This window comes from Melitaea cinxia, chromosome 14 (assembly GCF_905220565.1).
Source record: "Melitaea cinxia chromosome 14, ilMelCinx1.1, whole genome shotgun sequence".
NCBI lineage: Eukaryota > Metazoa > Arthropoda > Insecta > Lepidoptera > Nymphalidae > Melitaea > Melitaea cinxia.
In genome coordinates, this window is record NC_059407.1 from 6,592,340 (window position 1) to 6,609,181 (window position 16,842).

Here is a 16,842-nt window from a genome sequence, read left to right on the forward strand (position 1 = left end):
AAAAAAAGAATGATCAAAATCAGTACATCCAGTAGAAAGTTATTGCGGATTTTCGAGAGTTTCCCTCGATTTCTCTGGTATCCTATCATCAGATCCTATTTTCCTTATCATGTTACCAAACTAAAGATACCTTCTTTCCAACAAAAAAAGAATTATCAAAATCGGTACATCCAGTAGAAAGTTATGCGGTATAATACAGCGTAGATCAACGAAAAAAGCGTCAAGTAAAAACGCATTATTAGATATAACTCGAAAAGCTATTGTTAGATCTGAAATAAATTTAAATGGGACTAAATGACACACACCACCTTTCGATTAAAAGAAAATTTGTCAAAATTGCTCAACCCAGTCAAAAGTTCTGATGTAACATACATAAAAAAAAATACAGTCGGATTGAGAACCTCCTCCTTTTTTGGAAGTCGGTTAATAAAGGTGAAAAGTAATCGTTGTGTTGGTGACAAGGCACCGGTTGTAACTGTAGAAGCTTGGTCATTTTATATATATATATATATTCTATACATTTATAGTGAGTTCTATATATAGGCTTTAAATAAGATCACGTACAATCATTAAAGCGGATCCTCCTTTATGTTTTCAGTTTTTATTCTCGGCTTACGAAGACGTATTATTTACTAGAAATTTGTTTATATTCATGATGCATAAGTTGCAAATCGTAGTATTTTTCCTTGTCTAAAGAGATAAAAAGACAACTTTTATATATATATATATATATATATATATATATATATATGTGTGTGTGTGTGTGTGTGTCTGAACTTTATGTTAACTTTTCTTTGAATTTCGTAAGTTTTGTTGATCTTTGATAAGCGTCTTAAGAAATTATATGTGTGACACCCATATCTTTATATTTCACAGGTTTTTAAGAAAGGTATAAAATTTTATTTTATTTTCTTCCTACTAAAGTTGTAAATTTGTACATAAAATATTCAATTTTATGCGTATGTAAAGTTTGTATTTTATTGTAAAAAGTGTTAACATTTTAAAGGTTCACGTTCAAATTATGTTAATCGTATTTTGAACAAATTATTTTAAATAAATTTTTTGTAAAAAATCTGGCTTCAAAAGTGTGTTGGAACTTATAAATTAAGAATATATATATATATTCTTAATTTGTATGTTCTCTTTGTTTGTCGCTCTTATACTACTTACTCATTATAAATAAATCTTCTAAACAAAAATCAGCTACTGCTACTTCATAAAATTTCGTTTTTTTATGCCATTCGATAACTTCGCAGTACTTTAGAATATTTAGAATTAAGCTAAACTAGCTAAATCCCTTAGTACTATTTAGTAGCAAATCATTACATCACATATATTATAAAAAAAGGTTGATTTGTAAATTCTATCTAGACATTTGGGAAACTACCTTTTGCTTTTTTTCCATATTCGTAATTGTGCTCAAGTTATCTAATTTCCCGATTGTGATCGCAGCTTATGTAGTTTTTCATTTATTTACTTTTAGCAATTGTGGTTACCATATGTATCTAATATATTTTTACTGGGAAGTCTTTAAATATATTAATTACATGATTATAAAAATATACCTTCAAATTATGAGTATTTTCTTTGAATATGCTTACAAAATTTTTATTTCAATTTTTTTATTTATATAATGTTAACAAGTCTATTTAGTGTTAATAACCTAGTTCTTTCTAATTTCCCAGTTTTGAGACTTAATAACTTTAATTATTTTAATTATTTAATTAGCTTTTATGTTATAATTTTTTTAATTTGTAATCATTTTTTTATGTATCATTAGAATATGAACGGTATGGGAAAAAGGATTTAAGGGAAGAGGACAAGGAAGAATTATCTCTATATTATTTATATATTCTCTATAATATACGACTTCCTAAATTGTTCATTATTGTGGAAAAAGCTTATTATTAAGTTTTTTATAGAAATACTTTCGAATAATCCTTTTTAATTTTTGTACCTACTACGAAAATCAAAAATCTTTTCAGTAAATATTTTGTTATATCCTTGAACACGATTGTAGGGAGTGAATGTGCGGTATAATAAAAATAAAAGTCCAGTATCTGATAAACTAACTTTGAGTTTATTTTTACCATTTACACTTGACAATGTATTCGTAATCTGTTGTCGGCTACGGGTGGCATGCGTCGTAGGCGCGTAGCTCGCGCGTAGGAGTCTACGGCGCGGCTGCACGGTCGTAACTACTCGATAAACTAACATAAACAGTAAATCGACTTACCACAAATAAACCGGCATTGAATAAACACGTAAACTGTATTAAACATCACAAGGTCTATTTCAATTACATAAAATTTCGTTAGAGATTACAATATAGGAACGGTATAATATTTCACTATGAAAGAATTTTCAAAATAATTTAGTATTACAATACAGTATAGGAACTATGATAGACGCGAGTGCTACCTTTTACAATCGTAAACTTATATTTGTAACCATTTACTCCTAGAGAATGATGAAGGTTGCGATACATAAATATTTTAAAAATAACAAAATTTCTATAGATAATATAAAAGTGCGGAATATTCCTTACAAAAATATAGAAACAAAAGAAAACAACATATATAAATAAACAAACAACATTGCCGTGGCGGCACCTCTAGTAGCAGATACAACAGACTAATCCGAATTAATCTTAAATATTAAAATTTGTATTCGGAAAGTATAGTGAAACTCTAGATGCGATAATATTGAAATATACATAGGAACCATGATTCATTCCGCGGGCTGTCGTCCGCGGAGACACAACATCGCACTACCGACTTGTCCACCTACGCTAACAACTTACACGTCGTACTGTATCATACTGTATACTCCCGATTACAAACTGATAAAATAAATATCTTCTTCAACGTACCGTCCGAAGGACGGGGTTACGCGGTGGAGTTTTGCGAACGCCTCAACAAACAATAGGGGATTTTCTTAATAAATATTACATTATAATCTTATTAACGCAGTAAACTAAATAATGTAGTAAAACGCGCGCCGTCGCGTCTGATGCACCGCGTGCGCGCGCTGCGCTACTCGACCACGCTTTTGATGAACTATAACTTCGTATACGTATTTATATTATAATTTTATAAACATGTTTTAAAAGTATTTCATACACTCACTCCTCTTTCGCCATTTACTTGAATCTCATCAATTTGTTGAATTGTACAAATATAATTTTTAATGTTACAGATTGTTTTACACAATGTTGGTGTTGTGATGTAGCAAGTCAATAGTTTGTCAAACAATAGCGTATCGCCAAATTTTTATGTCAGGAGTGTTGTCAAACGGCCGCCAGTAGACGCACCGCGCGCAGGCATCGCTTCATTGCACACACAAATAACAAGGACCGCCGGCTACCGGTGGAATAAAACATTGCACTTTACAAAGGAACAAACTCAATGTTGTAGTAGGTTTCGCTCGTAGATAAAATTTTGTATTACACTCCACTAGATAAAATGTAAATATGTAAAATATTTTTAATAACGTGATCTGTGCCATCGAAAATATAAGGGACTTCACGCACACAGAAAAGGGATGAATATACATGCGAATGAGCGAACGCAGAGCGTCGGGCGCTCGCCGCGCTGCCGGCGCATGTACCTCCATTGCTTTCGACTCACTTACGCCACTACTAATAATTATTACAATATCAATAAAAATTCAAGAATCACACTTAGTTCCAAAATAAACTCACTTGTTTGCGAGGTAGGCTGAGCGCTGGCGCGCAGCCCGAGTTTCGAGTTCGTTCGTTTTGGAAAAGTTTGCTACGATAATAATCATTATAATTAACCATTACCTATAAGCCTACGCGGTGTCGTCGCGTCTCCACGGGCGGCTCTCGAGAGTGCGAGCGCTCGCGCCCTCCCGTCTCCGATCCTTACCTCAGTGCTGAGTACGTTCGTACTCGGCACCACGATCGTCAAAAGTTACGCCACTCGGTTGCTCGGCTAATACGGAGGGTCACGTTGGATTCAATTTCGTAGGGACACTTTTCTTTCGAGCGTGAAACCGCGCGAGAGGACGACCGCACTACTTGCCTAACATACGTACGTACCTAATTTCGCCTCACGTTTAAAAAAATCATATACGTATATATATCTTCATATATTTACGATGCATCAGGAACTTCTTACGAGAACGTATCTATGCCTAAAATTAGAACGATTATATGTATGTATTACATAGCTTTAAACAATAATTAAATCGTAATTATCAATATCGATAATATTATATGCCATATAGATAGGAACTTGTTTACCTGGGAGAAGATGGTAAAGAATCAAGTCACCCAGCCCGGCCGCGCTCTGCGAGCGCCGCAACGATAAACGTATATAATAAAACCTGTCTAACGTATGATATGAAGTGCGGCGCCGCCGTGCGGCCGGGCGGTCGCCGCCGCCGCCTCCCAGTACGCGGCGGCGACGCGGGAGCGGCCGCGCGCCGCACGCCTCGTGCGTGCGCGCCTTGCGTTGCTTTACGTACAAAAACTCACAACGCCGGCCGACTCCCTACTAACCTATACTTACACAACTACAAGCTTTAAACGTATAACTAAGAGAGTGCCGCTTTTGCGACGACATTTATTAACGAAACGAAGCGTTAAGAGCTAATAGTGAACTGTTGCGTTGTTGAACAACGGTGAGAGCGAGGAGCCCTACGAGTAGTAGTAACTATACATTTCTTAGTTAGGATTAATGGCCAGCGCTGGCGAGAGGGAGTTCGCCCGGCTGCGGGAAACGCGTCCCCGGTGCGCAAAAGGTGACGTTGGAATCCTTGGGCGAGGTGGCATCTTGCGCGGCGCGCGCCGCCAGGAGCGTTATCTGGTTGACGACATCCTCCATCTCGTGGCTGAGCGGCTCCGGTACGGGCGGCGGTGGAGGCGCGTTGTGGCGCAGGTGGGACTCGGTGTCGACGTGTCGCCGGAAGTCAGCCGCGGTGCGGAATCGTTCACCAGGGCATGTCCTGCACTCGAGCGCTGGTTGAACTACTCGTATCACACCGCGCACTGCCTCTCGACCGGCGTAGCACGAGCGAGCTTGATGAGTCTGCAGGGGTGCAGCCGTTGGGAATGCGACTTTGCAATGCTTGCAAACGTAGCAGAGGTCGAAGTCGGATTCGCGGGCTCCGGCGGGAAGCTCTGTGGCTGGTGGCGGAAGGCGCAAGGTAGATGCGCCGGGATCGGCCGCGATATGTCGAATCTGCTCGAGGGTCGTTGCCGGTAGTTGTAGTACGCTGGCACCGTTGCCCGTCTCCACAATCAAGCCTTGAGGTTGAGGTTGCGGTTGCATTGAGTTAGGGGTTCCACCTATAACAGAAGAAAAAAACAACGTTAAAATTTTTATTATTGAAAATGAATAATATTTTATTAATAACACGTTTTATAATATGTAACGTATATAGGTATCTTGTATCTGACAGACGACCGTTCTGTTGTGATGGTACGTGTGCCGTATCGGCGGCGCTTAAGAGGAAAGGGTACCGAAGAGACTTTTCAAAAATAGGTATTTGAATAAAATGTTTCTGTCGCGCTGCATGCCGCTACCGCGCCCCGCGCCATCTCCGCCCCGTTTTTTCTATGTGTGACTGTCGTGTTGTTAGTGTGCGTGCGCCGGCTATTCAGCTATTAATTGTTGATGATAATATTTTAGTATTCGCATCTTTCGTTTGTGATTGACTACGAGTACATATAGCGCATAGTGCTATTTTTCTGAATTTGGCTTGTTTTATTGAATTTGTTCTGCATCGTATTGCTGTGACTCGGCTTACTATTATTGAATTTCGTAAACTACTTATTATTATGTTTTATTATTTTGACTTGGATACTCTTTGTGACTTGATACATGTCTATATTTTTGTGGGTAATTATCGAAATACTTAGGTACTTTATTTATGAATTAGGTATGTAATTACATGGTTGAGGTGTGTGTAAGAATGGGTAATGAAATACATACATAATTATAGTGTATACATGTAGTACATAGTATAAGTGTAAGTATAGTATATATATGTAATGTAGTACATACACAGTATAAAATGTTTGCCTTAGTACCTATATAATTTGTAATGTCTCATGTTTGTCGCAGTTATTAATACATAGGTACAGGTTATATATATTAATTAACATATAATTGCGGCGATATAACAATGGTTAAAAGTAATATTATAATTAAAAAAAAACACAAGAAAAGCCGCCTGCGTGAAGAACAACTATTAGAAAGTCAATTGAAAAAGCTGGAACAAGATAAAAATTCAATAATTACACAAAGATAGCTAAATAAATCACACCAATTTCAAACATTATGTACTGTACACTTACAAAAATCATGAAGGCGACTTTTTCAATTATTATTTTATTTATGTTTTTTTAGTTAGGCAAATTACGTAATCGATTGAATTTTTTTAAAGAGTGGTTGATTAACATGACATAACATAACAATACACTTTATTGAACACCAACAGAAAATAATAATACGTATCAGATTGATTTTTAACCGACTTCCAAAAAAGAAGGAGGTTCTTAATTCGACTGTATTTTTCTTTTCTTTTTTTTGTATATATGTTACTTCAGAACTTTTGAGTGGGTGGACCGAGTTCGACTTGTACGCAAAGGAAAAAAAGCCGACTTCAATTACATCGACATGTAATACAACAAAGTGAGACGACAATATAGTTAAGTAAATACGCGTTATTAAAGATTACTCAAAAATTTGTTATCAGATCTCGATGAAATTTAAATATGACTACACGATAAACATCAGCTTTCGATTAAATTAAAAATCATCAAAATCGGTACACCTAGTAAAAAGTTATGCGGTATAATACAACGTAGGTCGACGAAAATAGTCAAGTACAAACGTATTTTTTATATTACTCGAAAAGTTGTTGTTAGATCTCAAATAAGTGAGACCAAATGACACACACCACCTTTCGATTAAAAAAAAATTGTAGAAATCGGTCCACTCAGTCAAAAGTTCTGAAGTAACATACATAAAAAATACAGTTAAATTGAGAGCTTCCTCCTTTTTTGGAAGTCGGTTAAAAATAGAAACCGATTTTACACGTCTATAGAATTCCTAAGTCGACAAGCTTGAACAGTGAAAGATTTAGTATAAAAGAAAGAGGAGTGAGAGGGAAATTCAAGAAGTAAGCTTTCCTCAGAACGAAGACTGCGTTCATTGGAATCACTAAGAAATTTAAATCGTCGTTTTAGATAAGCAGGTACAACAGGGTTAAAAAGAATAGAGTAAAGTAAGTTGAGAATATACGTATTCCCGAAGTAGGGAATTGGGTGCCACTCAGGGCGTAACTACTGCCGTATCAGCCGTATCAATGATACGGGGCCCCCTATTTACAGGCCCCCTAAGGTGTGTAAGCAAAAATTAGTAAAATGTTATCCACAATGTCACTTAATCTTGTGCTTCCTGGAAAAAAGAATAAAAAAACTGTCATACATACCTATAGAGTTTTCACTTCAGAAATGACTGAAGTCTGAAAAGCAGTCCCCTTTTATCCGAGTCAAGCGTGCGCCCAATTGTTGATAACATTCTGTATCGTTTATTTCGGGATTCAGTTAATCATTATGAACAATGAATTAATCTTTTTTATATAAGAATGGGGCACACAAGCAGACGAAGCCATCTGATTTATAACGGCTACCGTCGCCCATGGCCTTTAGAGAAAAGATGTAGACACTAGACGCTTTAAAACCCCCAAATTTTAGCAAGGTCATTCCACACTTTGAATGTACGCGGAAACATTGCGCACGAAGCTCGCACATTGGTTGCAAACCACTGGTGGATATAATTAGCACCACTAGACTCCTTGACATCGAAAGAATGCAGAACACGACAAACGACACTGCTCATAGTGCACATTACGCATCGCGTTTTCGCACCGTGGAATGCTCGGTGGTGCTTTTCCCTCATCGTCAAGAGTTGAATTCGACGCAAAAAAAGTGCAAAGAATTTCGCTTATTTTTTCGCATAATATGCCAGAGAGCCTTCAGGTTCGCGCAATGATGGAAGTGTAGACTAAAAAAGTTACCTTCGCCAGCTTTTGTAAGAAACAAAAGGCACGGGTTCCATTTGGAAAGCCCACTAGTCTCTCGCCAATTCTGCTGTGTTTGAACTTTGCCCTAGCGATTTACTACCTGTAAGACCTGGAGGCAGCGTTGAATCTCTTCTTCAGGTTATGCGCCTGTGAATCCCCCATATAGATGCGGAAGATTCATAGGAATTCACTAATAGTATTGGCCTCACAGGCTGAAGCGAACGATCCCCCGCATCTATTGCTGCAGGTCAAGGCTAATAACTCTCCAGCTTGGAACTACAAGCTCTTTAAATTAGCTTAAAATCCGAAATTCAAAACATTCATTCCATTAAAGAACTCATGGAATTATTACTGATAAAATTCAATAGCCTTGCATCCAATTTTCCGGAGGTATTAACTTGATGTTTTTCAAAACTAAAACTGATAAAAAATTACCTAAGGATTTCGATGGAACAGGAACAGCTACAGCAGACTACACTCACCATTGTCTATTCTAGGAGGAAGTTATAACTTATAATCAATAAATATTTATTTTAATTCAATGCAAGCATTTTTTGTGGGAAATCTTTACCCATCATTTGCCTGCCCCCCCACTAATTTTGATATAGGGCCCCAAGGTTCCCGGGGTTCCAAGGAATGCTACGCCAGTGGTGCCACTTGAGTTTTTTACGCAATTCAGAAATATGATTCTATTTGCGAAGTCCAAATACGAATCGCATAGGTACATAGATTCGACCAAATTTAATAATCTGCTCCTCAGTAATGTCAAGATAACAGCTAAGCAATTTTTTACCGATGAAAAAAAACAGAGGAGGTTCTAAAGTCGCTACGTACCTATATTTATTTACGTTTGACCATGCATAGCTTTTTACAGAGTATTCCGAAATTGATAAAAAAATATATGGGAAAGAGTAAACCCCGAAGTTGTTTTTCGCCTAGGAGGCGAGGAACAAGCGCGGCTCGCAGCTTGCTTGGCATAGGCATGGGAAAGAGCAGTCCTAATTTTTTAAACTTTCTTATTGTATTTTTTATTAGTATTACGGTAATAATAATCATAATATACTTTTTTGAAATCCTTGTATTGAGCCCTTTCATTTGATACCAAAAACAAACAACACAGTTATTTACCATAATTATCATTGTTATTTGTTAGCGAAACCCTTCGTTAGTCCAGGTTTGCACAGTGTTACAATAAAAACCGCATATACAAATACGGTTTTATTGTAGTTATGAAAAAGAAATTATTTAATTTTGTTAATACGAATTTTAGAAAATATCGACTAAAAATAACATCACTAGTGTATCGATATAATTGTCGACTATGAGGCATCACTTCGCTGGCGTATATACGTATTGCTTTGACCCTTCCCTCCCCCAGACCTATCCCCCAAGAAGCAAGAAAGGGACAACTGCAGCTCAGACCGTTTTAGGTACATAATTTTTGACCAAAACAGTGTTTCGTAGTCGACTGTTTTCTCCTCAAAAAATGGCAATTTTTTAAAAATTTTTTTTTTAGAAAATAAAAGAAGACTTCGACTATGCCCCTATGTTTTCATTTTTTTGAAATTATGCATATATTTTTTTTAATGAGTGTCTGAAAATGTACAAAAAATTATGCAATATTTCGAGTTTTTGAAGTCTCCTAATTCCTATGATAATAAGAATATGAAAAAAATCAAAACATAGGGGCATGGTCATGGCAGCAAAGAGTTCTATGTCACAAAAATATTTGATCTAGTGTCATTATCCAGGGAGAAAACAGTCGACTACGTTTGTATGGAGAAAGACCCGGTACCCTTTCCTCTTAAACACCGACGTTCGCGGCTTTGATTCCCGCTCGAAGTGGATATTTTTAACTATACAAATATTTTTTTCCAGTTTGGTTGTTTGTCCTCGTAGATGCCTTGAAGAGTACGCTAAGCAGTCAGTTTCGGTTGTTATCATATAACCTGTGATCATTTTTATATAGTAAATTTTGTATAATTTTTTCTATTCATTAAAAGAGGGCGTTACTTGTATCGTAAATCGAGCTATAATTTGGTTATATTGTTAGTTAATATAATTTTATTATTCACTACAAGATGGCGTCACTCGTAGATTAAATCGCGCTATCATTTGATTTATATAATAAGATATTAAGAAACGAAAAGTGCAAGAAATGTCGTCTTAACCAAAGTTCAAACCCGGTAGTTTTATTTAAAAAGAGAAATCAGTGCAACGCTACCGGGCCCCGTAATCAAGACCTAATAGCAATCGTTACTCTTATATTAGTAAGGAATATATCCGCCAACTCGCTGCGTGTTGGATTAAACTCTGATCAATCCAACACGCTGCGTGTTGGATTAAACTCTGATCCTTTTCATACATGGAGAAAAGAGGCCTATGCCTAGCCGTGGTGTATTACAGGCTGAAACATATCTGATTTAAGAGTTAGTTCGTATATTGACCTACAGTAGAAATAAATACATATTGTATGATTAATAAAAATAAATCGTAAGTTAAGTGCATTGAGCCTCTGTACAATAAAAACCAATTTATATTTTTGGAGTGAGGCGTTTCGAAAAAATTTTACTACAAAAACATCAAGTTTACTTTATTAAATTTTATCATATTTTTTTGCAGGAAACGAATACTCTCATTGTGTTCATAACATGTAAGTAAGTCAGAAACTACTTCATAAAATACCTAAATTATCATCACAAACACATTGGCATGTATCATTGAGCCAAAAAGATAAAACAAAGAAGCATCAATCAGGCTGCTTCCAACTACAAAGTCCCAATTTGGCTGTTCCATTGTTTTCCTGGCCTTAACACCAGATATATTCTGTTTACCTTACTGCGGCCGATTGCAGATGCGTGATGCGTTTCTAACGAGCCCTACCCGCCTCTATAATTGATTTGGACTCTGGTTTATGCGTCTTACATTCACGAATGTATAATGCATCTGGTTTTACCGATAGTTTAAGACATGCACTTGTCAGTAGGTACACGGTAGTTTTAAATGTCACAATACATTTAATCTGATCCAATTTATTATAGATCGCTTGAAAATTTGTACCACTTGAAATTATAAAAAAAAAAATTAAATGTGCTAAAGTATAAGTTTTAAAACTATTTATTATAATTGAATATATTTTATATTTAGTGGATAAGGTATATAGGTAGTCAATTTAATAGTGCACGGGAATCTGTTTGAATAATGTTGTGCGAAACGGAGCGTAGCTTTCGATCACTGCTAACAATCGCTCGCCTGATTGAACGATCGTGTTTGCCGTAATGAGACCTTACCTATTGAGATTGTTCATACATTGCGCTTAACAATGTTCACGATAATGAATCCGACATGTCCAAAAGGATATTAAATGAACACAAACGGGGCCGGGTTTGACGTCTATTGAATATATTTGCATGAAGTAGAAGAGAGATTCTAGGATTAGTTACAATAGTTTAATAATTCTGAAAACAAAGATCTTACAATTAAACGTATTTAATAGCAAGCTAAATTTAAGTTATAATCGAAAGTAAACTCAACTATTTATCAGGTTCGGGAAGCTCAAAGCCGGTTACCACAACACCGTGGCCATGACGTTAATTCGCAACCCTCTCTGCCAATTAGTTTCAAAATATCCACACTGTTGTGCAGCTAGCCGCCGCGTAGTACTTAATAATCGATAAGTGATAATTCAAAATCGGCTTTATGTGCTACAGAGTAAAGTCTAGTATGATAAGCAAATTAGAATAGTATGTGGGCGATTTCACTCGGAGCCTAGGTTTAAGTCAAAGGGCTTCTTAATCCGGACTTGTAGGTCGTTACGCGTTATTATAACACGAGCGGAGTCGGCTACTTCTTCGCTCATTTACATCTCATTAAGGATACTATTATTGGACTAGAGGACGCCACGCATTATGCGCAGTTTCGATTCTTAAACATTTCAGCATTTGTACATTTTCTTGGAATAGACCACAATGCCCGACTGTTGCGGTTTATAGCCAATCAACTTTTCGTGCTTTGTTAACTATAAAGGATGACTTATTTCTCATTAAAAAAGTAGCAAACTAACATTTTTTATACAGTGTACGTTATACGTGTACGTACGTATTGAAACTAAAAACAGCGTTGTGAGAAGTCTAACTATTTGTAAAACAATGTTTTTAGGGTTCCGTACCCCAAAAAGATAAAAATGGAACCCGTATAGGATTATTTTGTTGTCCGCCTGTCTGTCAAGACCCTTTTTCTCTGGAGCGTGCTCCGCACGTATCAAGCTGAAATTCATGCCAAATACTCAAGTCTACTGTCCCCCTAAAAGCAGTGAAAATATCAAACTTCTAAGCCGACGCAAACAAAAGATGCAGCCGTTTATGCTGCAAATTTTCGACACTCACAAGGGAATCAAAATCTACATTTCGGTATTTCCCAGGAACTCAGAATCTCGAAATTTGGTACGAAGCAAGGTCTTATAGCACAGATAAAGGAAAAATTGCGAAAAGCATACGTTTTTAGTTACATCATATAATAAAAATATTTTTTATAATTTTGTTTGTACGGAACCCTCGATGCACGGATGGTTTTTTTTATTTCTAAAGGCATATCTTCAAGAAAACAACTAAAGTTGTTTACATACGAGTACGGGGTACATCTCCTGTCGACGAAGACGCTTACATTAGCGACATCAATTACGCCCGTCCCGTGACCGTATCAGGTACGTCAACGCATTTGCGATGTAGAGACAGCTCCGTCTGCCTGATGGATGGTAATTAAAGTGGATCGCCAAACAAGTGCTGAGACCGCGCTGACCTCTCTAAGTTACTGTCAGGGTCACGAGTGTCACCGAGTTTGTGTGTTGTTTTCCCCTCGTACACCAACTTAATGTTTCGATATAAGTACGATAAATGTTACGACTTTTGCATTATTATACTAAGCATATTTACGATTTACGACTAAACTAAATTAGGAAAATAACGAGTAAAATTTTTTTTTGTATACTTTTTAACATAAAACAAAGCTACTTAATTTTAAACATTGTTCCAATCTTTAATTATTAAAAAAAAGTATTTTTAAATTTCGAATTTGATACAGTTGAAGTAAATTCCATTCCTATTCACATAAACACGCTATTAAGCAAACATATCGTCTATCTTCAAATCAATCTCTAAACATTACATCGATGGGACCAAACCTTCTCTTACAAATCTATGTAGCTCCTACGATTTAAGGATTAAAGTTGAATTTTCAATATAAAGTAAGAATCACCTTTCCTGGAGACGAAGGAACTCACTGTCTCATCAATGTCGCTAAAGTCCAAGCAATTAGAGTAAAGGAATAAGAAAAGCATTTATTCGGTTTTAGTTTGTACGTTTAGTGCATTGAGAATACGAAATAGTGAAAATAGAGAATTTGAAACGTGAGACCTTTTTATTTTGCCTAACTAATGTAATCATTTCAGAAAGGATTCACAATTATAAAAAAAGTTCTTCTGCTTTATATGCTTGAGGATATCTATGTTATTGCATAATTATATAATCTGTAATTATATCAAAAGTGTATAATTTTGACTGAAAACTATATATAAACGGAAATGATGCATATTAACGAAAAGATTATAGGCAACAGTTAAATGTTACATTTTTTAATTATGGACCGTATTATAATAAGCAACATTGAATATATATAGGTACATATATTATTATAGAATCAGAAGGCTGCATTCGAAAAAAATCGCGATCATTACATTCTGATCTATTTTAATCAAAAATAATAGTAAAAATATGTAAACACGTGACACATAATCAGTAACGTTAAATAACATTGCGTGTGTAGGAAATACTGTAATTACAGTTTGAGGATAGTATGTTAATACTACTTACATTAACAACTAATGCCATTACACTGGTCCCAGTGGCTTGGACTAGTTAGAACTTAAACCTACAGTTCACACTACTTCGACACCATTGGGAGTGAATTAAAATGATGAAAATTTATTAATTGATGTTGTTTCAATATGGATACTAAAGAAATTATAATTAATAAACAAATATGTTACCTACCTAGAAAAATAAATTAATTAATTTCTTCCTCCTTTTCTTTTTGTTATGATTAAAAATACAGATATGTTTTAGTTACGAAACTGCACGTAATTTTTTTAGTAAATAAATACTAACTAAAAAAATGCTTTAATTTTTAAGTAATTGTCAAAGATTAGAGTAAGAGTATATATTTGTTGTCGCAAGTAAACGGTAGCGTTATTGATCTAAAACTCGGTGGAATTTTCTGTTTATTTTTATTAAATAAAAAAAAAGTTATGTAAGATTCGTTAAAATGAAAAGTAAAAAAGTAAGTACACGCCTTGATGAAAATAATAAACCAAAATAATAAACCATTAATCATTAAAAATCTCCAGTGTGTTTAATTTCATTTGTTTATTTATTTCTTTTGAATGTCAAAAAAAAAAAAGAAAAAATAAATCGTAACACGTAGATCTTAGAAACACTACAAAATAAGGTAATACTTATTAAATTGTAGACATATGTTACTTGAAACCATTCACAAAGCTATTACTAGTGCAACATTTTCCTCAGTGTCTGCTCAAGCAAAAGTGAACATCGAGAAACCATAGGTGTCAGGCATTTGCGGAACTATACGTGTAAATACTAAGATCCGCTTTAAGTTAATAGAATTAACCAGGCTCACGCTAGCTTGATGAGTTTACGCCGCGGTATTGTGGAGTTGGAAGTGATAAATGGGGACGGCTCTTGTATACTTCGTGCGTCAAGGATGGTGTTCATAAAGCCATATAATATGTACACTTTACACGTGTTAATATTTGTTTCGTACATGTGTGTTTCTTTTTCATACTTCATTAAGTTTTCAACTGAATATACGAGTATTATGTCTTTTTAGTTATTTTTTTAATACTTTTTTATTTTACACTAATTATGATGATAACGCGTTTGTTTGTTTGTTTAAACGTAAATTTCATGAACTCTATTATACACTAATAATATTTTAGTTTAAGTCACCATACGACTAAACAAGCTTAGCAGTCGCCAATTATGGATATGATCTAGCAAGTATAGAAATTCAAAACGAAATGAGGATAAAAACCACGTGAAATGTCTAGTTTAATTTTTTTTAATATTAGATACTCGGCATTACTTTCGTTTGTAAACAAACAAAAAGCCATCCGAAAACTATAGATTTCCCACAGTCATCAATCAGGGGAGGGGTTCAAATAAACGATTAGTTTTTACTACGCTTTTCCGATTCTGTTTTGTTACTCTCTGTAACTATCTTGTACAAATTCTATTTTGATTATTTTTGATCTGGGTGCCTATGTAAACATCACTTCTTAAGTCTTTTTATTATATGAAACATAAAAATTCTGCTGTTACAATTTACCAATTCGTTTATAATAAAAACGATGAATAAACTATGGAATTATGTTTTATATTTTGGTTTATGTCGTGTTGCAAAAATTATAAATTAAATTATTTAATAAAGTATGAAGTGTATTACAGTGCGAAATGTACAAAAAAAAAATAGAAGTCATTCTTCAGTCCACTCCCCATAGTAATTTGAACAACCATTAAGCAATAATTTGATCGAATTTTATATCCATCACGGCACCGCGCGAGTGGCTTGAAACGTCCATTATCTCGCTTCCTTCCGACTCCCCGCGGAAATCTCACCGCATTCAAATATTTAATTACTTTAGCTCTCGATCATTTATAAACTCGGGCGGGAGTGCTATCATAAAACGCGCTAATGCCTTATAATTAAAATATTCTCAACAAGCCGTGGCGTAATGGCACCTCCGGCGACGGTTTCCTCTGATGGAAAAAAACGCATAAAAAATTACATTCACCCCAGAGCACTCACCCCTTGTGTCGGAAAAATCGATTAAAAAGAGGAGTCGCGGGACGAAACGGCGCGGGGAGCGGGGAGTTTAATATGTACGAAAAAATGCACGACGCCGCGGGAGCGAGGGAGAGCCGGGAGCTTAAGTTGCCTTCAATTTTTATAATTACGTTCATACGTGAGCGCGGGCAGCGCCACGTCGACACCGGCGTCGCAGCCTCCCCCGCGCCCGACCGCTCCATGTGCTTTCCTTCTCGTGCTTTCGAGAACTGTTTAAAGTTTTAATTGCTACACTTAAAGAAAACTTAATTTATCATTTTTCTCATCTCAAGACTAATTTATATTATTAATTTAGTATAATTTAATATGTATTTCAGTGCTAACTTTCATATAAGTAATCAAAATAATATAATGCGTGGTAGGGGGCACATACGAGCGGGATAACCAGCTAAAGGACGTTATCTCAGGAGACGGTTTGCAAATGAGTGGGGCACGCACACAACCGCGTTCACACATACGCTAATCCACGTTCATATGCGTTACGTACATGCTTGCGTACATTTTATAAATAGATATCGCTTTTTTATCCGGGTACGAGAATACGTAGGGGGTGCCACCCGGGGGAGGAGGACCCCAACGGGGGACGTGTTGGATTTCAGATTGCTACGAACTGCAAAAATGAGGGATGAAAGAAATATAGCTTAAAACGCAGATATTTCCCGGCGTCTTAAGGCGCGGGCGGACGGGGTGGGGAGGGTGTGTGTGGAACAAAGTAGAGTGGCGATATTGAACCAAAATGAAATGGTAAACGAACCGTGCGCGTCCGTTCTAATGCGAATTTATAATTTGGACATTGCCCCGGCCGGCGCACTCTTTGAACTCTCCGAGGGTGGATTGCGAAGGTGAATTTACAAAGAGCGAGACTGT

The 16,842-nt window shown here is 36.0% G+C and overlaps 1 protein-coding gene across 1 annotated transcript in view; it reads right to left on the reverse strand.

The window, feature by feature from the left end:
* Nucleotides 1-4,700: 4,700 nt before the first annotated feature.
* The window catches only part of LOC123659705 (zinc finger homeobox protein 3), a 117,714-nt gene continuing 105,572 nt past the window's right edge, over nucleotides 4,701-16,842 (reverse strand). Inside the window, exon 4 of the mRNA XM_045594892.1 lies at nucleotides 4,701-5,314. Within this exon, the coding sequence (XP_045450848.1) occupies nucleotides 4,701-5,314 (614 nt within the window). The remainder of the gene's footprint in view (nucleotides 5,315-16,842) is intronic.